Source organism: Aquarana catesbeiana, linkage group LG02, assembly GCF_042186555.1.
Source record: "Aquarana catesbeiana isolate 2022-GZ linkage group LG02, ASM4218655v1, whole genome shotgun sequence".
NCBI lineage: Eukaryota > Metazoa > Chordata > Amphibia > Anura > Ranidae > Aquarana > Aquarana catesbeiana.
Window position 1 is genome coordinate 797,376,192 of NC_133325.1, and position 18,767 is coordinate 797,394,958.

An 18,767-nucleotide genomic window follows, 5' to 3' on the forward strand; every position below is an offset into this window, starting at 1 on the left:
ATAATTTCTTGAGTTCAACTTTAATTGTTTTAGAGGTTAAAACCAGCTAACAAGAGTTGCCTACTGAACAGTGCTAAGATTTGGTCAAAGTATGTTTACCTCATTTACCACAGTCACATGTGTTAGGGCCGTTAAAATCCACCAACTCCCACCACTGCCTGGTGTGTCATGTACCACAGACTGACCACTTACCGCTTGGAGTGACCACCACCGGCTCTGTCTGTCTCTGCTCCTCACTTGCGGGAACGTTCAGAGATATGATCAGCACCATTCCCAGACTGGTCCCCACCCAGAGGCATGGTGAGGGTGAGGGATCATGCTTTCGAGAGAAGGACTCCATGAAGTACAGGGCTGTGATGCCCTCTTTGGTCTCCTTATCAATGCTTGACACGCTGGAGCTGCGAGATCGGCTGAAGGAGCTCTCACGACTTTCTGCAAAATGAAGGTCAACAGAGGATTGTTAGATGAGGAGCACCGGTATCACCAGCAAGCATAACCCATGAATAAGCCCTCTGAGATACCTACAGCACTTTCTGTGTGTTTAGAGAATGTCCTGGCATCAAACTGCTCTGTTTCTTCTCACCACTTACTATACCTAGTCAACTGCTAAGGTGGGAGCCCACCACCTACCTTACCTCAAACTCTTACTGCCAGATTATGTTTTTTTTGACAAAGGCTAGTGTTAGAAGTGATTCACCTGGGCATATCTGTCTGCCCAACGCTGTCTGTATCTGTTCATCTCCCAGTGTGATTTCACATTATTACTAAGAGTTGACTTTCCAGTTTTCAGTGCCAAGCCCCCAATCCTCATAACTAGAAAACACTGTCCATCATTGTCCAGTGAGTATGTCTCAGTGGCCAGTAATTGGGCTCTTAATAAAGATGTTGAGTCCTAAGGTTAACCTTTGACCATTAAAGTATTTACATATTTTTAACAAGCAGTAATCTACAGTTACCTCTGTAGCTGCAACCACTGTGCAGAAATTCATCCTCAGAAATCACAACAGAGACTTTGAAATCAGTTTCAGTCAGTTTCTGAAAAGCTTCCATCACCTGCTGTGTGTTTACATTAGAACAGTGGTCTCCAAACTGCGGCCCAGGGGCCAGATATGGCCCTTTGCCTGCTTTTATCTGGTGCACTATTTCATCCACTGATATCAACACTGGAGGATAAGTCTCCCCTCACTGAGACCAGTGAAAGGGGTACAGTGCCTCCTAATGACACCAACAACTGGGTCCAGTGTCACCAATGATAGGGCACAATTCCTCCCACTGACGCCAACGATGGGGCACAATTCCTCCCACTGACACCAACGATGGGGCACAAATCCTCCCACTGACACCAACGATGGGGCACAATTCCTCCCAATGACACCAACAATTGGGCCCAATGACACCAACGATGGGGCAGGATTCCTCCTAATGAACTTCTCTCACTGACACCAATGATGGGGCACAATTCCTCCCACTAAAGCCAATGATGGGGCGCAATTCCTCCCACTGACGCCAATAATGGGGCACAATTCCTCTCACTGACGCCAACAATGGGGCACAAATCCTCCCACTGACACCAACGATGGGGCACAATTCCTCCCAATGACACCAAAACTTGGGCCCAATGACACCAACGATGGGGGGCAGGATTCCTCCTAATGACACCAACAACTGGGCCCAACGACACCATTGATGGGGCACGGTTCCTCCCAATGACACCAAATATGAGGCATAATTCCCCCCACTGACATCAAAAGTGGGGCATTGTTTTTTCCCGCTGATGTCGGGACCTTTTCTACTCCTAATGGCCACAGTCCAGCCCCCCCTAAAGTCTAAAGGACAGTAAATTGGCCCACTGTTTAGAAAGTTTGGAGAACCTGCATTAGAAGGATAGGAAGCTGACAAATCCCTGCTGGCAGAAGAAGCAAGGGGGGAGAGAGCTGCAACATCAGTGCCTCTGTTGTGAACATTAAAGTGGAATTCCAGCCTAACACTAACTAGTCTTAAACATGTTCCCTCCCCCTTCCTGCTACCTATGCTACCTACCCTATATTAAAAAGATGTGTATGTATACTTACCTATTTTTAGCCTGCTCCAGTCTGATCCTGTGTCAGGGAGCGGCAGCTGCAAGGGAGGGGAGAGAGCGCTCAACAACGACTGGGAATTCCAGGAGCTGTAATGTCACTAATAGGCTCCCATGTCCAAGCCATTGTCAGCATTTCTCCCTCTTCCCTGCAGCCATTGTTTGCTGACACAGGGGAGCTTGGGCTGCAGATCACAAGATGGGACCGGAGCGGACTAAAAATAGGTAAGTATACACTTCTTTTATACACAGGTTAGGCAGGATAGGTAGCAAGTGGAGGGAGGGAGCATTTTTAAGACTAGTTAGTGTTAGGCTGGAATTCCACTTCAAGGGCCCATTTACACTGATCCATTGCGGCAGTGGCAATGGCTAGAACCTTCAGGGCCCCGATGCAAGAAACCATGAAGGGCCGCCCCTGACCCCCGGCCGGGGCCCTTCCCTTTGAGCCCGGTGGCAGAACACCAGGGCTCGGTCGCAAGTGCAACCTTTATGACCCTGGCAGTTCCGCCATTGGTGTCAGTCGTATTTTATTTTTGTTATTTTATATTTTATTACTTTTTTTTACCTATTTTTATTTCACAATTTTTTAATGTTTTAATTTTTAGGCGCCTCGTTGGGGGGCTTTGGTGAGGTATCAGAGGTCCAAACAGTTGTTTCACCTTTGAGAGAAAGAAAGGAGATTGAGGACACAGCCCCCAATCTCCTTCTCTGCAGCCTCAGCTACACAGAGTGAATGGACAGGAATAGCTCTGTACAGAGTTTGCCGTTCTATCACAGACTGAAGCATAGTAAACACAGTTTACAATGCTTCAGTTATGAATGGACAGAGACAGTGATTGGTACGGATCATTGACTCTATTCAGAAAAGGAAGGGGCCAGTAAATGACACATTTACTGGCCCATTCCCCACTCTTCATCCTGGACAGATCCCCCGCAGAAGAGAGGGGGGGGGCAACCCAGCAGAGCTGCGAGGGATGAGGAGAGGGCACCAGGAGAGAGCACAGGGGACCTGGAGAGCACATGGGGGGGCAGCAGAAAGAAGCTGGATAGGAGGAGCGACAGGGGTGGCTGCTTATAGAGGAACCAATCTCTCCATTTTCCTTCTGCAGCCGCTGAATGTCCACTTCTCCTCCTCTCCCAGGCATTCAGCGGCTGCAGGAGGAAAATGGAGAGATTGCTTCCTCTATATGCAGCCTCCCTCGCTGCTCTTCCTATCCAGTATACAGGGGGTGACACGTGCCACCTACAGCAATGGGCTGGGTTGTAATTGAGACCCCTGTAAACCCTGTAGGTACGCCCCATGCGCTGTGGTAACTGCAGTGTGCGTTGCATTGCAGTGCCATTCATGGAGCTGAGTTTTGGAGTAGCTGCTAAGGCACCAGCAGTACAACATATATGGTGTATTGTGGTGTGCTGTGTTGCCAAAAATACTGAAGGTGTGTTTTTTTTTTCCAAGGTGTACGGCTAGGGCTTAATGCATCATGCTTTAATGCAATGCATAATGTGAAAGAACCCTGAGAATGAATCAAAGCGGTGAATGAGGGCTTGTTTTAAAGCTCTCTTACTACTTGGTAAGAATATGTAAAAGCTTTATTGCCCATGACCTGACTACAGGTATTAAATTTGGTTTCAAAGTGAGAGAAGTTGAACTCTAAGTAACAAAGTGAAACCATGATCCAGTGGGAAGGAGACAAAGGCCTGCTGTGCCTTTGGGCAACACTTTCAAAAGTTTATAATGTCTTTAATGCCTTTTGTCTAAAAATTTTAGTACACTCGTTTAGATTTCGGTATAAGGAAAAACATACCACTTGCAATAAATAATTGGTGTTTACTGGGATTGTATTCACACATACAGTGATAAACAGGGTTAACAACAAACAAGACCCAGAAAACGGAATATATTGTTGTTTGCCCTTTAATTCTAAAGAACAGAAAGAAGCACCATGGAGTGGGCAGACCATCACGCTACATTTGGTCTGTGGCCCTGTACACCTATAAAAGGTCTCGGAACTCCCCAGTGACTACTAACATCCTTACAATTACCATTAGAGAATAGATTATTCCATATATCACCGGGGGACACTCAGCACTTCTCCAGCTTGTGTACCACTATATATATATATATACATGATACTCGGATAATGACATGAGTCAGCTATTAATTCTGAGATGCAGCTTCGGTGATGATACCATTATGTTCTTCTAGTAAATATTCATCTCCTCTAAAATATTACTGACAAGCTGAATGTCTCAGGTTTTACATTGAAATTGGATTTTCAGCTTAAATCAGATAAATACATTACAGGTACATCAAAACAAAAGGTGTGCAATACAGTTCATTTTCTTTGCCACAGATGTGGTAGAAAAGCCTGTCACATGCCAGCATGCTGCAGAGAAGGATCCAGTGAAGTGGTCCCCCATGCTGAGTCAGACCTACAGTTTCCTTAAAGTGGTGTTCCGGCCGAAATTATAATTTTTAAATAAAAATTCTAGTAAAGTTAGTCTGTAAACTAAGGTCTGTTTTGTTAGTTTATAGCAGTAGTTTGTTATTTTATAAACTTACAGCAGGCCGTGGCCATCTTAAGTGTGGGCATCTGAAGCCAGACTATATTCCTGGATCTCATCCTTGCAGATCTCGCACATGCTCAGTGCAGCACAAGCAGTGTAATAGGTTTCAGGTCAGGTTTTCATAGCAATGGCAGTGTCAGAGGAAGTTGCCGCCCCTTCCCAGAAGGCATTGCAAACAGGAAATGATACGATGGGCCGCGGCCAGGGAGGAGGAAGTGAAAAAATGAATACAGCAGATATACAGTAGGTGCTGAGAAAAAAAATTTAAAAATATCCAATTCGTTTACAGTGCACAGTTTAGTGAGGGATGCTGAAGAGTTGTAAAAGTGGGTGGAACTCCACTTTAAAGCGGAGTTCCGCCTAAAAAAAAAAAAAAAATTTAAAAGTCAGCAGCTACAAATACTGCAGCTGCTGACTTTTAAAATAATGACACTTGCCTGTCGAGGGCGTCCGCAATGTCCTCACCCAAGGCCAACCTGTCCCTCAGCTCCGGGTGGAGGTGCCAGCATTGCTAGTAAGGGAATCAGGAAGTGAAGCCTTGCGGCTTCACAGCCTGGTTCCCTAATGCGCATGCGCGACTGCGCATACGCCAGTCGGCGCTGCGCGTTCTGAGTGGTCCCTGCTGTCTTCTTGGACCTGTGTGTCTACCAGAAAACAGCAGGGGGAGTGGCTGGAGATGGCGTAGATCGCCGCGGATACCGCGGTAATCTTTGTGGGCCCAATGACACCAACTCGGAAGTGGGAACAAATAACTGCATTAGACAGTTATCTGCTCCCCCCTCCCTGCTCAAAAGTGCCAAATGTGACACCGGAGGGGGGGGACCGGATCAGCGGAAGTTCCATTTTTGGATGGAACGTCACTTTAATGGCAAAGCTCATGCCTCCAGCTAATTTGAGAGCTCTAGTTTTGACTCAGTAGTAGGTGTATTGGACCTCTGCAGAGAGACCAATGCTTCCACACAGAGTGCAAGGGTGCTTCTCTGCAGCATGCTGACAGGGGGCTGTTAGACTTTGCTCACCTTTTGCTTTGATGGACCTGGAATGTGTGATGGGGTCTTCAAAAAGTTTCCGCACTTTTATTGAAAAAAAACTTGCAGAAACTTTTTGAAGAACCCTCGTATTTAGCTGACTGAAAGTTCAGTGGTGCTTTAACATTCAAAATGTATAAACCTTTCTTTGCCCATGTTCTTTTATCTCTGAGCTTAAACTCTGCAAATACCCGTCTGCCCTTCAACGATCCGACGTCTGTGAGGTCCCTCACCAGCATTTTTTTTTTCCAGGCGCCGGGACTCTAGCTGTCTTCACTGGTCAACACGGGATGACGTAACTTCTGCGCATGCACAGGAGTTAATTCATGCTGGTACCAAGATATCGTGCCGAGAATGTACAAGGACCTGCTCAGTGTACATTCTAAAGAAGACTACGTATAGGTAGGTACGTTTATTTTATTGCAAAAAAAACAAAGCATGTCTCTTCTACAATAAACATCATGACTGTTCACAATTGCTTTTTTCATAGGTTTACTTCTACTTTAAGTAGGTGTTAAAAGGCCATCAACAAAATGGCAGCCATCTGCACACAAACACCGACTACCTGTCGAATGAATGAAAAAGATGGCTTCAGCTCCTGTTCTCCACCTGTAGAGAACACTTTTTGGGACTTAATCGTAGAGGCCATACTCATTTTATTCACAATCATGCAACAGCAAGTCGGTGTCTGTGTGCAGACAGCCGCCATTTTGTTGAAGTCTACCTTCCTGTCTCACACCCAGAACAAAATAGCGTCAGAGAGGCGGGCTGATGATGTCACAATCTGGGACTCAGCCAATCAGAGGAAGCTTTGTATTTATTGATAGACTACAAAGCTGCCTATGAATGTCTAAACGGCACTCAGGCCGACACTATTTTGTTCGGGTGCGAGACAGAAAGGTCTCGTCTTGCACCCGGAACACAGTAGGGGAAGGGAAGAGGATCACCGCTCCAGGTGGATCTATGGATATAAGACTATCCTCAAAACTGGAACACCAGGTGCCGGCTAAGCATATAGCAAAATGAAGCAAAAAGGAAGTTCTGGACAGCCGCACTCCGGAATATAGCCTTTATTTGTAAAAAGTCCAACAGATACAAACCACAGCAAAAAATGTGACAAACTAGTTGACGCGTTTCACACTAGCACTGTTAAGTGTGAAACGCGTCAGCTTGTTTACTTTTTACAAATAAAGGCTATATTCCGGAGTGCGGCTGCCCAGAACTTCCTTTTTGCTTCACCCGGAACACAGTGCTGGATACTGTATGTGGCCTCAGCTACATACAGTTTATACAGCACTCAGCAGCCGCACACATTAGTGAGGGAATTATTTTGCTTGGGCCTGCTTGGCCCGAACAAACGATTTAAGCTGGAACTTAAGGTGGAGATCCGCTTTAAATCCATTTAACATTTAATTATCTTAGGGCTTCTGCACACATGCCATAACTGCGATGCTTTGCCTGCAGGAGAAATACTTCCTGTTGTGCTCAGTGGGCACTACCGCCTGCTGAATGCGATCCATTCAAGTGAATGGGGCTTTGTTGCAACTGCCTTGCAACCACGCCAGATGCACACAGTGGCAGTGCAGTAGTCCAACATTTAGGGCATTATAACAGATGGTAAGAAGACAATACAACACCTCCTCACCGCCTGTCAAATGCTATCAACAGCAAGGAGTTGTCACTGCTGGTGTCCTGAAGTGGTATAAAAAGTCAGAAAATGTCTCAGCCAACTACCCTCCATTATAACTAAAGTATCACGTTGAGTGGGCAAAATCCGTCTGTAACAACATTCCCCCTTGCACCTGTCATTTTCATCACTATAATGTATATGATTCCTAAAGGATTCCTTAAATGTAGGTATTGTACAACATTTGCTTTGTCTGACGTTTGCTTGTAAACGGCAGTAGAACAAATCCCATTCCAATGGGCTTGACTCCTTAAACAAATCCCAAGGCTAATGCCATAGAAAAGTCAATGAAGATTGGTTAACAGTCCATTCATCTTCTACCTAACCACCTTATACACTCTCTGACCAAACGTTTGTGGAAACCTGACCACAACACTTATTATTCAGCCAAACTTGTGGCAACAGTTTGGTGAGGGCCCTTTTCTTTTCCAACATGATTGTACCCCTGGGCACAAAGCCAGCTCTAAAATGACATGGCTTGACCAGTTTGCTGTGAAGGAGCTAAAGTGGTCTGCAAAAAGCCGTGGCTTCAACCCAAATCAACACTTTTGTACCTTTTGGGATGAATTGAAACACCAATTGTGGACAAGGTCTACTTATCCAACATCAGTACTTGACCTGACAACTACTCTTTTGGCTGAATGGGCAAAAATCTCCACAGACACGCTCCAAAATCTTTTGGAAAGACTTCCCAGAATAGTGGAGACTGTTAAAGATAGTGTGCAACTTCGTATTAATAGCCATAATTTTGGAATGGGATGTCCAACAAGAGCTCATATAGGTGTAATGGTCAGGTGTCCAAAATAGTTTTGCCATATAGTGTAATTGTGAATGGATTTGGCTTTGAATAACAGTGCTGTTGTTAATCTCCTTTACCAATACCCAAGTAACTAATTTAAAAGCCCTTTTCTCTTTTTTAACCAGTTGTCATCAAGTCATCCTTATAATACAGAAGACCAGGGAGTTACCCAGCTAAGGTTATGTGTAACATCACCGGGAAGAAGAAATAATGTCATGTTAAAAAAAAACGACAATACAACAGAGAAAGTCAAGGAGGTCTACAGGGATAAAACTAAATACTACATCTTCTAGACACAACTACTTTTTACCGCGTGCTGGAAGGAAAGAAAACACACAATACTAGCACGGAGCAAGGGACATACTACTACTAGTGGTCTTACCTTTCTCTGGCCACGAGTTAGAAGAAGAATAGTGGTACTCGTCATTTGAGAACACACTGACTCCATGTAATTGATGAAGCATTGTCCGCCTGGATATGTAACCTACTGCTTCAAGAGCCATGTACAGCAAAAGGACAGCAACAATTGAAGCAACAATTATTGGCACACAGATTAAAAACAAAACTCACTATTACCTGCTACCTCTGAGATACAAAACATCAAATATAGAAAACAAAAAGCCTTCTGCGCTTGTGATATTGCCGTGTCTTCCTCCTAGAATTATTGTCCTACCTCTACCAGAACCTCTATAAAACTAATTTCCAGTTATAAAAATTGTTCTTTCCCTCTCTTCCTACCCATAAAGAACCCTCCTCCATCTGACTGTTCTATCCCTTTCCTCCTACCCATAAGAATTATGCCCCTTCTACACCTGACCGCTTCATCCCTCTCCTCCTCCCCATAGGAATCTTTCAATTCCTCTTCTCATCCTGACTGTTCCATCCCTCTCCTCCTACACATAAGAACTTGCATTCCAATAAGAGATGGAGAAGAGTTCTTAAAGATGGGGAGAGAGATGGTGCAGTTAGGTGGATAAAACAAATAGAAGATTTCCTATGGGGAGTCAGATGAAGAAGTCTTTACCTCACTGCTCAATCTTTCACCCTCTGCCCATAAGAACTCTTAGATTTTCCTTCTCCACCTGTCAGCTCCATCCCTATCCTACATATAAGATCTCTTTCATTCATCTTCTCCCCCCTTCTACCCAAGAGAAATCTTAAATTCCTTTTTAACACCTGACTGCTCCATGCTTCTACCCTACCCATAAGAACTCTTCCACTCCTCTTCTCCACTTGATTGCACATTCCCTCATCTCCAACCCATAAGAACGTATCCATTACTCTTCTCCACCTAACTGTTTCGTCCATATCTATATACCCATAAGAACTCTTCTATTCCGCTTCTCCACCTCACTGCTCCAACCATCTCCCCATACCCATAAGAACTCTTGCATACCTATTCTCCTGTCAGCTTCATCCCTGTCCTACTACGGTAATAGGATATCTTCCATTCCTATTCTCTACCTGTCAGCTCAATCCCTATCCTACATAAAAGAGCTATTCCATTACTCTTCTCCACCTGACTGCTTCATCACTTTCGTTCTGTGCAAAATAATTCTTGCATTCCTCATCTTCACCTGTCTACTCTATCATTCTCCTTCTACCAAAGAGATTTCTTCCATTCATCTTCTCCACCTAGCTGTTCCATCATATCCATACCCTTTCCTCCTACCCATAAGAACTTCCATACCAATATAGAGACGGAGAAGTCAGAATGGAAATTGAGAATGGAAGAGATCTTAAACACAAGGGAAGAGAGAAGGACAGGGCAGGTTCTACCTGTCAACTCAATTTCTATCCTACATATAAGATCTACTGCATTCCTTTTCTCACTCTTGAATGTTTCATCTCTGTAGTCCTATCCAAAAGAACTCTTCCATTCATCTTCTCCACCTGACTGTTCCATCCTACCCATACCCTCTCCTCCAACCCATAGGAACTTCCATTCCAAAAGAGAGATGGAGAAGTCAGATGGAGAATGGAAGAGTTTCTAAACACAGGGTGAGAGAGATGGACAGGACAGGCTCCACCTGTTAGCTCCATTCCTATCCTACATATAAGATCTACTCCATTCCTTTTCTCCACCTGACTGCTTCATCTCTCTTGTCCTATCCAAAAGAACTCTTCCATTCATCTTCTCCACCTGCCTGCTCTTTCTCTCTCCTTCTACACGGGAGAAATCTTCAATTCCTTTTTTGCACCTGATTGCTCCATGCCTCTGCCCTTCCCATAAGAACTCTTGCACTCCTCTTCTCCACTTGACTGCACAATTACTCACCTCCAACCCATAAGTACTTATCCTTTCCACTTCTCCACCTGACTGTTCCGTCCATTTTCATATACCCAAAGGAACTCTTCTATTTTCCTTCTCCACCTGACTGCTCCAGCCATCTTCCTATGCCCATAAGAACTCTTTCATTGTTCTCCACCTGACTGCTCCAACCATCTCCCTATACTTGTAAGCATTCTTCTCCACCTGACTGCTCCAATCATCTCCCCATACCCATAAGAATTCTTCCATTCTTCTCCACCTGACTGCTCCAACCATCTCCCTATACCCATAAGAACTCTTTAATTGTTCTCCACCTGACTACTCCAACCATCTCCCTATACCCGTAAGCATTCTTCCATTCTCCACCTGACTGCTCCATTCCTTTTCTTCTACCCAAAAAAAACTCTTCCATTCTTCTCCATCTGACTGCTCTGTCCTTCTTCTCCTACTCATAAGAAATTTTCCATTCCACTTTTCCCCTTGACTGCTCCATGACCCTACACTACCCATAAGAACCAATCCATTCCTCCATCTACACTGGCTGCTTCCATTTCTCTTCCATTACTATAAACACTGAATGTATTTTTCTGTATGTGATGTCCAGGGGTGGAGGTACTTACTGCTTAATGTGTGCAGCTGTGTGTCGGGAGACATGTAAAAGGCCCTACACAGGGATTTTACATGTGCTACCACTCTGCTCATCACTTTGATCAAACTTTAGCTAACCACTCCTAAATTGTTATGGTCGAATGCAGGATTTAACCTTAACACATTGTACTAATGGTTGATAAATACTGTCTGATTTGTGGGAAGGGGGATCTGTGTCCTTCTAAGGATGCAGAATTTTGGTGTCAAAGGACTGCTATAGTGGACCAATAATTATGGTCCACTTTAAGTCCATCTAAAACTACATGTTTATCTAAGACTGCCTTGTCTACAGGATGACAATGCCATTGTGAATGAACATTAATGTCAGCCTTTAACTTAATGGAAAATTGGTGGATCTACTGGCAGAATCAACAGGTGGTAAACCAAGTTACAGGGGGGACTTCAAATACACTGCTGGTGTGCTAATGTTAGACTGCAGCATTTGTGTCATTTTTACTTAGTTTTATTGCTATCAGTAGTTTTGGGGTGTTCTGTGGGTTAAATGGGGGGAGTATATGGATGAGGGATGCAAACTGCAGTTATCTGTTGGGGGACACAGGTGGACCCTGCTGACTTGAGTTACGAATGGGTTGGGAGGGTGCACATGTGCAATAGGATCTGGCCATAGTGATGGATGGGTATAAGGGCACCCATGGACAAATGAGGCAGCTGGACAAACTGGCACAAGTCCAGCCCCTTCAGCCTAAACTCTCTCCATTCTTTCTTATATATTTCTCTGAATTGGGAGATTGGAGACAGAGGGTTGCCAGTGTTCCTTATCACAACGGAGAACAAGAGCAAACAGAAATTTGATTTTTTAACCTGTCCAATCCAAAATGATGTGTTGTACTTGGTTGGATTAGCTCTGAAGAAGGGGGCACGTCCACTGAAATGCGTCAGCCTTCCAACTGCTACATGGTCAGATGTCATCGCCTTACGGATGGAGTTATTTGATACGCCTGTTCTTTTCAATGTTTGTGAGTGTGCAATTATCTTTTGGATCCAATAAACATTTACTGTATGGTGGTAATGCACTAGGCCAGGGGTCTCTAAACTTTATAAACAAAGGGCCAGTTTACTGTCTTGTAAACTTTAGAGGGGCCAGACTGTGGCCAATGGGAGTAGAAAAGTTGCTCACATCAGTAGGAAAAAAAAACAATGGCCAATTGTTGGTGTTAGTGGGAGGAACTGTGCCCCATCCTTTGTTGTCATTGGGAGGTATTACGCCCCATCATTGGTGTCAATGGGAAGAATTGTGCCCCATCATTGGGCACCACTGTTGGTGTCATTGGTTGAAATTGTGCCCCATCATTGGTGTCAGTCGGAGAAATTGTGCCCCATTGTTGGTATCACTGGTTGAAATCGTGCCCCATCATTGTTATCAGTGGGAGGAATAGTGTCCCATAATTGGTATCAGTGGGAGGAATAGTGCCCTATCATTTGTATCAGTGGGAGGAATAGTGCCCCATCATTGGTGTCAGTGGGAGGAATAGTGCCCCATCATTGGTGTCAGTGGGAGTAATAATACCCCATCATTGGTATCAGTGGGAGGAATAGTGCCCATCATTGGTGTCAGTGGGAGGAATAGTGCCCCATCATTGGTGTCAGTGGGAGGAATAGTGCCCCATCATTGGTGTCAGTGGGAGTAATAATACCCCATCATTGGTATCAGTGGGAGGAATAGTGCCCATCATTGGTGTCAGTGGGAGGAATTGTGCCCCATCATTGGTGTCATTGGGCCCCACTGTTGGTGTCAGTGTAGGGAATTATGATTCATTGTTGGTGTCAGTGGATGAAAAGGTGCCCCCAAAGCAAACTAAGGGCCACATCTGGCCCCTGGGCTGCAGTTTGAAGACCACTAGGCATTTGCACCTTGCTGTGTTTTTGCCAGTGTTCCTTGTCACCACAGAGAACAAGAGTAATCAGAACCGTGTTTTTCTAACCTGTCCAATCAATCGTTCTCCCCAAGAATGGCAGGCTGCAGGTGTCTGGTTCATCCACAGACACCACCTAATCTGGCCAAAAAAAACAACAGTTATCGGTAGACTGTCACTAATGTCTATGGCCGGCTTAGCACTGTCTCGTTCTGCTGCAGCCCTAACAAGATGGAAATGTCATTGGGAATAATGCATTTATAAATCATCCTGTGTCGTAGCCATTCGGTTTAACGTTCTGGGGCATTTAGGTGAAAACAGAACACAATGGGATCTGTATCTGCCGTCACTCTGCGTGCCTGGGCACCGCAGTCTACTATTAATAGGATTAGGAAGTTGTGTTTGTCAGATTCCGGGGTGTCAGTGCACAGATCTCCGGATGATGCCTGTAAATCTGTTTAATCTGATTAGTTCTGGCCTGTGAGGTCTGTGTGAGCTGTAAATGGACATCTGCTTCTCAGTCGGTGAATGAGAATATAAATCCACAAAGTCACCAGAAAAGGTCTTGGTCTGCTCTGTGCATTGCCAACTGTCAAGGTGCATCATGGGGACAGCATGGTGGTTATAGGACTGCTGTCCTGAAATGCTAAGGGTTAAATGTATTCATTTTGAAATCAGGGTTCCTACATCCTTCTTCAACTTCAATCCAAAAACAAACTGACACAGGAAACGGTCAGTCAGCTAATTTTAGTGTTTGGTAGAAATGAATGATGTGTCACTTGTGACAGTTCAATAAAGTTTTGTATGGGGGTCGGCACTGTTTCCTCCCATTGTACACGTGCGATCAGCTGTTGGTGTGACCAAGTCCCCCGGGGGTTCTACTCTATCCAAAATTACAATAAAAGTTTTGGACCCGGAAGAGCCTCGCCATTTTTTCAATGCCTATTTGATGCAGAGATTTTGGAAGTGAATTTTTGTTTTTATAAATCTTTCTTACAGTACAGCACTATGAGTATTTTTTTTTCTTTCATTGAGCCTGGTGGATATTCTGGCTGCCCCAAAAAAGCAGCATTTTGGAGACCTCATTAAGGACGCCAAAGAGACCTGGTATTCCCAACACCAGACCTATGCGTGTTTGACCCCCAGACTGAAAAGCTGAGGGTCCATTTTCTCTGGGGGTGGATGGAGTTATCAGAGGGTGGCGCACTGCACGGCATGTTTACTTGAAGGACTTCAGCACCTTTTCTAAGGATTTTGGAGCACTGAGCACTTTATATGTGATTTTTGAAAAGATTTTGGACTTTTTTTCATGTGTTTTCACTGTCAGTCGCTGTTATCTATTTTGGACTGTAAAGCGCTTTGTATTATTTATATCTGATTTACGAGTGTGACAGGCCTAGCCGGGACAGAGGCTTTTGGAGGGGACTGAATGCCAGCTTCTTGCCTACCGATTATGGGCCCTGGCATTTGGGGAAACGGTGCTCATTGTGAGCTGTATGCCTTGGGACCCTTGAGGTGGCGTTACTTTAGATTCAAAGACACACAGACTCTGGGGACCCTGGATATGCCATTGTGACGGGAGTCACTAATAGGGGCACAAGGTGAATGAGAACCCCACTATGATCTGTGTTAGTCAGACTCAATGCTGTATATATGTATATATAATGTGTGCTGTCTCATTATGTTGTGTACTATTTGCTGTGATGGTTGGGGTGTGACTGTATTCTATTGTCTATTGTGGCTGTCTGCCTCAACTATTATGGGATGTCTAAGTGTCTTGCTGTGAGGAAAGAGGGAGGGGGGATTCCTCCAGCAGCCCCCCTGTTAAGACTGTTTGCTGATGAGAAGTTAAACACACCTGACCTGTGTGTCCATTGTCATTGGACAGTTTCATCTGTCCTGTTTCCAAGGGTGGGGGGGGGAGTGTTTTGAAGTGGGATCTGTATAACGTATTTGAATAAAGAGTCATTCCTGCTTGAACCTCAAGACAGAGCCTTGTCTCGTACTTGGGGGAGAATTATTTGTATGGGTTTCTTGTTCGGCTGATTGAAGTGTTCGGTAGCTGCCTTTGTGTTCGGAAATGGAATGTCTTAAACGGCTTTAACCCCTTTCATACTCGGGGTGTCGTTACAACTGGTGGCAAGCAGCGGGATCATTCCCACAGCCCAGAAGGACAGCTACAAGAGGACACAGGACAATGGAAGCACAGTATGAACAGCTAAAGCGCTCTACCCTCAAGGACTTACCGGAGAAGCGGGGCCGACCGGCCAACAACCGTAAGAAGAGGGATATTATCGCAGAACTAGTCGAAATGGATAAAGCTGAAAGACCCAACATAACTGAAAGGCCCAGCATAACAGACAGGACACCCGAAGAGGCATGGTTTGATCGGGCTGTTAAAATAAGACTGGCACATTATGGTCCAAACCCTACAGCGGAGATCATAGACCTAGTTATAGTGGCTGTGGATGCAAATTGGCTACAGCAAAGGGGTGCTGCAGCAGCAGAAGTCACAGCAGCACCAACTGAAAGGATAGGAGAGGTACAGATACCAGCCACCATGGAAGAGGAATTCAGAAGGAGGTTGCGAGAGATGCAGATACAGCATAGAGGATCAGTATCAGAGCAGGTCCCACTGGGATGGTTTGATTCTATCCGCTGTGAACTCCGGAAGAAAGCGCTAGCTCTCGAGCAGCAACACCAGGGAAAAGTTCTCCCCTCCATCCATGTGAGGTACTGGTCGTATGAAGTACGAATGCTGTTATTGAGGGAACAAACAAAGCAGGAGTGGACAGCTGAGTTATGCAGGCTGATCCGGGCAGAGTTGCGGTTGGACGAGAGCTACAGAGCCCTCCGGTGGTATGTAGCCCAAGAGTGCCTGTGGTCAGCGGATGACAGCCCCATGGAAGGCTTTGACTATGATGGCTTGGGATTGTTGTATTGGAGGCTGTCCAGGGACCCTGACTTTGGGAGACATCGAGAGTGGCGTTTGGAGGAAATAATGGAGCACAGAGAGCGAAGACTGAATGTCTCGGAAGGGCACTGGGCACAGGAAGATTTGGAGTGTCTGGCCGTTCAGGAATGGGAGCTGGAGATCACCTACAGACAGCTGCTAGACTCTGCTCAGCAGCAGGGTGGGGCTCCCTTTACCTGGGACTATCAGGAAATACAAGTTGACAACTCTGAAATCCTGGCTGAAGAATCGGCAGTGGAAAATCTGGAGATTGCCATCCCTAAAGCTGAAGTGCTGACAACAGGGCAGAGTTCTGCCTCTGCCCAGCGCTGATATCATCTTCTGGGTTCCACTTCCAGGAGGTGGTAAAGCTCTATCCCCAGACACCAGTTGCAGAGACAGGGGATTTGAAAGACTTCTCTGCTGAGGAAGAACAACCTGATGAGCCTCCAGCAGAAGAGCTGGTATCAGGGCCAAACTTCAGTGTGCTCTGCCCAGCATCAACAGCAGTATCTGTGGAATTGTAAGGAACTTCCCCAGCTGAGGCGCTGGTCACCAGACAGAGGGTCCAAGACCTCTGCCCCACACCTGCGGCAGTTCTGGAGGGTCATGGTGAGAAGGTGGCAATCACTTCCCAGCAGCCAGATGAGGGAACGAAAAAGGAAGCAGCCAGCTCACCTCCCAAATGGCAGCTGCACAGTTTGGGAGGGGAGGAATTCAGCCTCCTGCCCCAACGTTTAGCCAAAGCGGATGATGTGGAGTCCCCAGCAGAAGTGCTGGCAACAGGGCAGAGTGCTACCAAACTCTGCCCAGCAATGGCAACAACTATTGAGTTCCAGGGAGCTGGGGTAGTTGGTTTATCTCTCCAGCCACAGATTACAGAATATATGGACTTAATGGACTGTTCAGAGGATGTTATAGATTATGCATCACCTGCTCAAGTACTGGCAGCAGGACAGGGTACTGCAGACCCCTGCTCCACACCCATGGCAGTTTCGGAGGCCAGACGTGAGAAGGTGATGGTTCCTCTCTCCCAGTGGATTTCAGAGATGCAGGGAGGAGAAGCAGCCATTTTCCCTCCCGACAAGGGTTCGTGAACCTGGGAGACAATACCAGTGAAAGGGAGTGCCAACAGCAGACGGCGCCCCAGAATGATGACACCAACCCAGCTGAAGCGCTGGCAACCGGGCAGAGTTCTACCAACCTCTGCCCAGCACCGGCAACAACAACAGAGTTCCAGGGAGCCGGGGCAGTCGGCTTTCATCCCCAACAGTTAGCCGGAGCAGATGGTGTGGGGTTTCCAGCAGAAGGGCTGGCAACAGGGCAGAGTGCTGCTGGCCTCTGCCCTCAACTAACAGAGGATGGATTTCCTGTAAGGGTGGATGGGGCTTCAGTCCCCACCTGTATACCCCAGGGATGCTGGGCAGTCGACCCAGATCCCCAACAGCATGATGGAGTGAGCTCAGTCACCCCGTCTTCTCTCCAGTGGCTCCAGGACTCCAGGGAGAAGGGCCAGTCCAGGCCTCTCCCCAGCGGCGGGCAAGTTCTCTGATAGAGACGGAAGATGTTGCCTGGGTAAGTAATAATCTATTTGGAACAATTTGTTTGGGGTACTGTGTGGATATCCAGCATTAGAGGACTGGAAGTACTGACTAACTTCGGAGTCAACCCGTCTGGGGTCTCCTCCTGTGTTAGTCTCCTGCTGAAAGGGAAGAAATGTGACAGACCTAGCCAGGACAGAGGCTTTTGGAGGGGACTAAATGCCAGCCTCTTGCCTACCGATTATGGCCCCTGGCATTTGGGGGAACGGTGCTTGTTGTGAGCCTGGGGACCCTGGAGGTGGCGTTACTTTAGATTCAGGTCAATGTCCCCCAAGACACACAGACTCTGGGGACCCTGGATATGCCATTGTGATGGGAGTCACTAATAGGGGCACAAGGTGAATGAGAACCCCAATATGATCTGTGCTAGTCAGACTCAATGCTGTATATATGTAAATATAATGTGTGCTGTCTCATTATGTTGTGTACTATTTGCTGTGATGGTAGGGGTGTGACTGTATTCTATTGTCTATTGTGGCTGTCTGCCTCAACTATTATGGGATGTCTAAGTGTCTTGCTGTTAGGAAAGAGGGAGCAGGGATTCCTCCAGTAGCCCCCCTGTTAATACTGTTTACTGATGAGAAGTTAAACACACCTGACCTGTGTGTCCATTGTCATTGGACATTTTCACCCGCCCTGTTTCCAAGAATGGGGGGGAGAAATGTTTTGAAGTGGGATCTGTGTTTGAATAAAGAGTCATTTGTGATTGAACCTCAAGACAGAGCCTTGTCTCTTACTTGGGGGAGAATTATTTGTATGGGTTCCTTGTTCAGCTGATTGAAGTGTTCGGTAGCTGCCTTTGTGTTTGGAAATGGAATGTCTTAAACGGGTTTAACCCCTTTCATACTCGGGGTGTCGTTACAACGAGTGCCTTAGCACTTTGTGGACAGCAGCTGCAGGGTTTTGAATTTATTCTTTTTTTATCAGTTTTTCACATAGCGCGAGTACTTATATATATTTTCTACTGATTTATAGTGAGATTCTTATTGGGAAATCTGATACAAGTGGGCACTATGATGGGGAAATCTGATGTATGGGGGCACTATGATGGAGGTGTCTGATGTATGTGGGCACAGTGATGGGGGAACGTCATGTATGGGGGAATCTGCTGTATGGGGGCACTCTGTTGGGGGGAATCTGCTGTATGAGGGCACTTTGTTGGGGGGAAATCTGATGTATGGGGGGACTCTGTTGGGGGGAAATCTGATGTATGTGGGCACTCTGTTGGGGGGAAATCTGATGTATGGGGGCACTATGATG

The 18,767-nt window shown here is 46.0% G+C and overlaps 1 protein-coding gene across 9 annotated transcripts in view; it reads right to left on the bottom strand.

Annotated features, from left to right (window-relative positions):
• The window catches only part of STXBP5L (syntaxin binding protein 5L), a 391,287-nt gene that overhangs the window by 21,068 nt on the left and 351,452 nt on the right, over window positions 1-18,767 (bottom strand). For 4 of the 9 annotated variants that reach the window (XM_073617500.1, XM_073617499.1, XM_073617497.1 and 1 more), the window contains 2 exons: window positions 8,542-8,649; window positions 193-432 (listed from right to left, as the gene is read on the bottom strand). In XM_073617500.1, the coding sequence (XP_073473601.1) occupies window positions 193-432; window positions 8,542-8,649 (348 nt within the window). The remainder of the gene's footprint in view (window positions 1-192; window positions 433-8,541; window positions 8,650-18,767) is intronic. The other 5 variants (XM_073617501.1, XM_073617506.1, XM_073617505.1 and 2 more) reach the window with 2 other exon arrangements.